This window comes from Triticum aestivum, unplaced genomic scaffold (assembly GCF_018294505.1).
Source record: "Triticum aestivum cultivar Chinese Spring unplaced genomic scaffold, IWGSC CS RefSeq v2.1 scaffold158097, whole genome shotgun sequence".
NCBI lineage: Eukaryota > Viridiplantae > Streptophyta > Magnoliopsida > Poales > Poaceae > Triticum > Triticum aestivum.
In genome coordinates this window covers 1-1,061 of record NW_025290975.1, presented here as the reverse complement: position 1 = coordinate 1,061, position 1,061 = coordinate 1, and the positions used below count along the sequence as shown (strand labels likewise).

The following is a 1,061-nucleotide window of genomic DNA, read 5'->3' as shown; positions in this document are numbered from 1 at the left end:
TCAGGAAGAACAGAAGAAGCAAGTACAAAAAACTTAAAGAAAAGATGTAAACAGGTGTATATCATGCTAATTATCAGACAACCTTAAGTCCAACAAATGCGTCGCCGTTCTTGGTTAATTTCTAGTAGCTCATTTCAATACATGTTATTTCTTCAATTTTATATGCTGGACCCTACAAGGTACTTACCGATGTTGTAGTTCAGTAGAGCTGTAATTGCAATATAGGCGTTGTTCGAGCTGAAAACTGACAGAAGCTTTTTTATGTCTGACCTCTCAAATGAAGTAGCTTTCCCCGGAAGAAAAAAGAGAGACGAAACAAGATAATGTATATTAGAAATCTTATAAATAGGAAGGTTCACTCGCATACCATCAGGTTTTCCTGCATACCTGGATTGACTAGTACCAGTATCAAATCAATACGGGGATTGCGACCAGCAACTGCAAGAGCTAAGCATCCTCCAAAGGAATTCCCCAATAGATAGATGGGCTTATTAGGAGAAGTGGAATGCTCTGCCCTCAAAACATCTTCTACCATTGTGACAAGTTCTGAAAATGAAAAGCAGCTAGAATCATACAACTAATCTTCAGAACTTAATGATTGAGCATCTATTGTTTTTGCCACATGTTAACCGGAGGTCATTTCTCTAAACATGGCTTTGTGTGGTGTGTCCATCTTCTTGGTGCGGACGAAGGGAGAAATGAAATATTCCTTTTCAAACGAAACGGATGCATTTCACTCTGAATCTTAAAGTAAGCTCAAATTTTCAATTCAGATGCAAAATGCTTCGGAGAGAAATTAATCAGTTAATACACAGGTATCTGATACCTTCGAATGGTGTGCGGTCGTGAAAAGGAATGTGCAAGCATCTAAGTTCAAATATCCTGCAAATGAAAAAACAAGTGTATAATATATTTAAACTATCAAAATTACACTCTGGGTTCACCATAAATTTTCACAAGGAAACTTCTCTTTGTATCTCACCTTCCAAGAGCCTTGTGGTGCATGCAGAGCCCCATCCCCATCCCATCTACTCCTGAAAAGATTCAGATTTAACCCCAGA

At 38.2% G+C, this 1,061-nt stretch overlaps 1 protein-coding gene across 2 annotated transcripts; it reads right to left on the bottom strand.

The window, feature by feature from the left end:
* Positions 1-6: 6 nt before the first annotated feature.
* LOC123178870 (acyltransferase-like protein At1g54570, chloroplastic) lies at positions 7-1,060 on the bottom strand. 2 transcript variants are annotated; one of them, XM_044591510.1, is made up of 4 exons: positions 983-1,060; positions 827-882; positions 388-546; positions 7-286 (listed from the first exon to the last, which is right to left on the bottom strand). In XM_044591510.1, exons 1-4 carry the CDS (start codon positions 1,021-1,023, stop codon positions 159-161), a joined length of 384 nt encoding a protein of 127 aa, XP_044447445.1. In that variant the 5' UTR covers positions 1,024-1,060; the 3' UTR covers positions 7-158. The 2 variants fall into 2 exon arrangements, with proteins under 2 accessions (XP_044447445.1, XP_044447444.1); XM_044591509.1 differs by lacking the exon at positions 983-1,060 and having other exon boundaries at positions 827-976.
* Position 1,061: the final 1 nt, after the last annotated feature.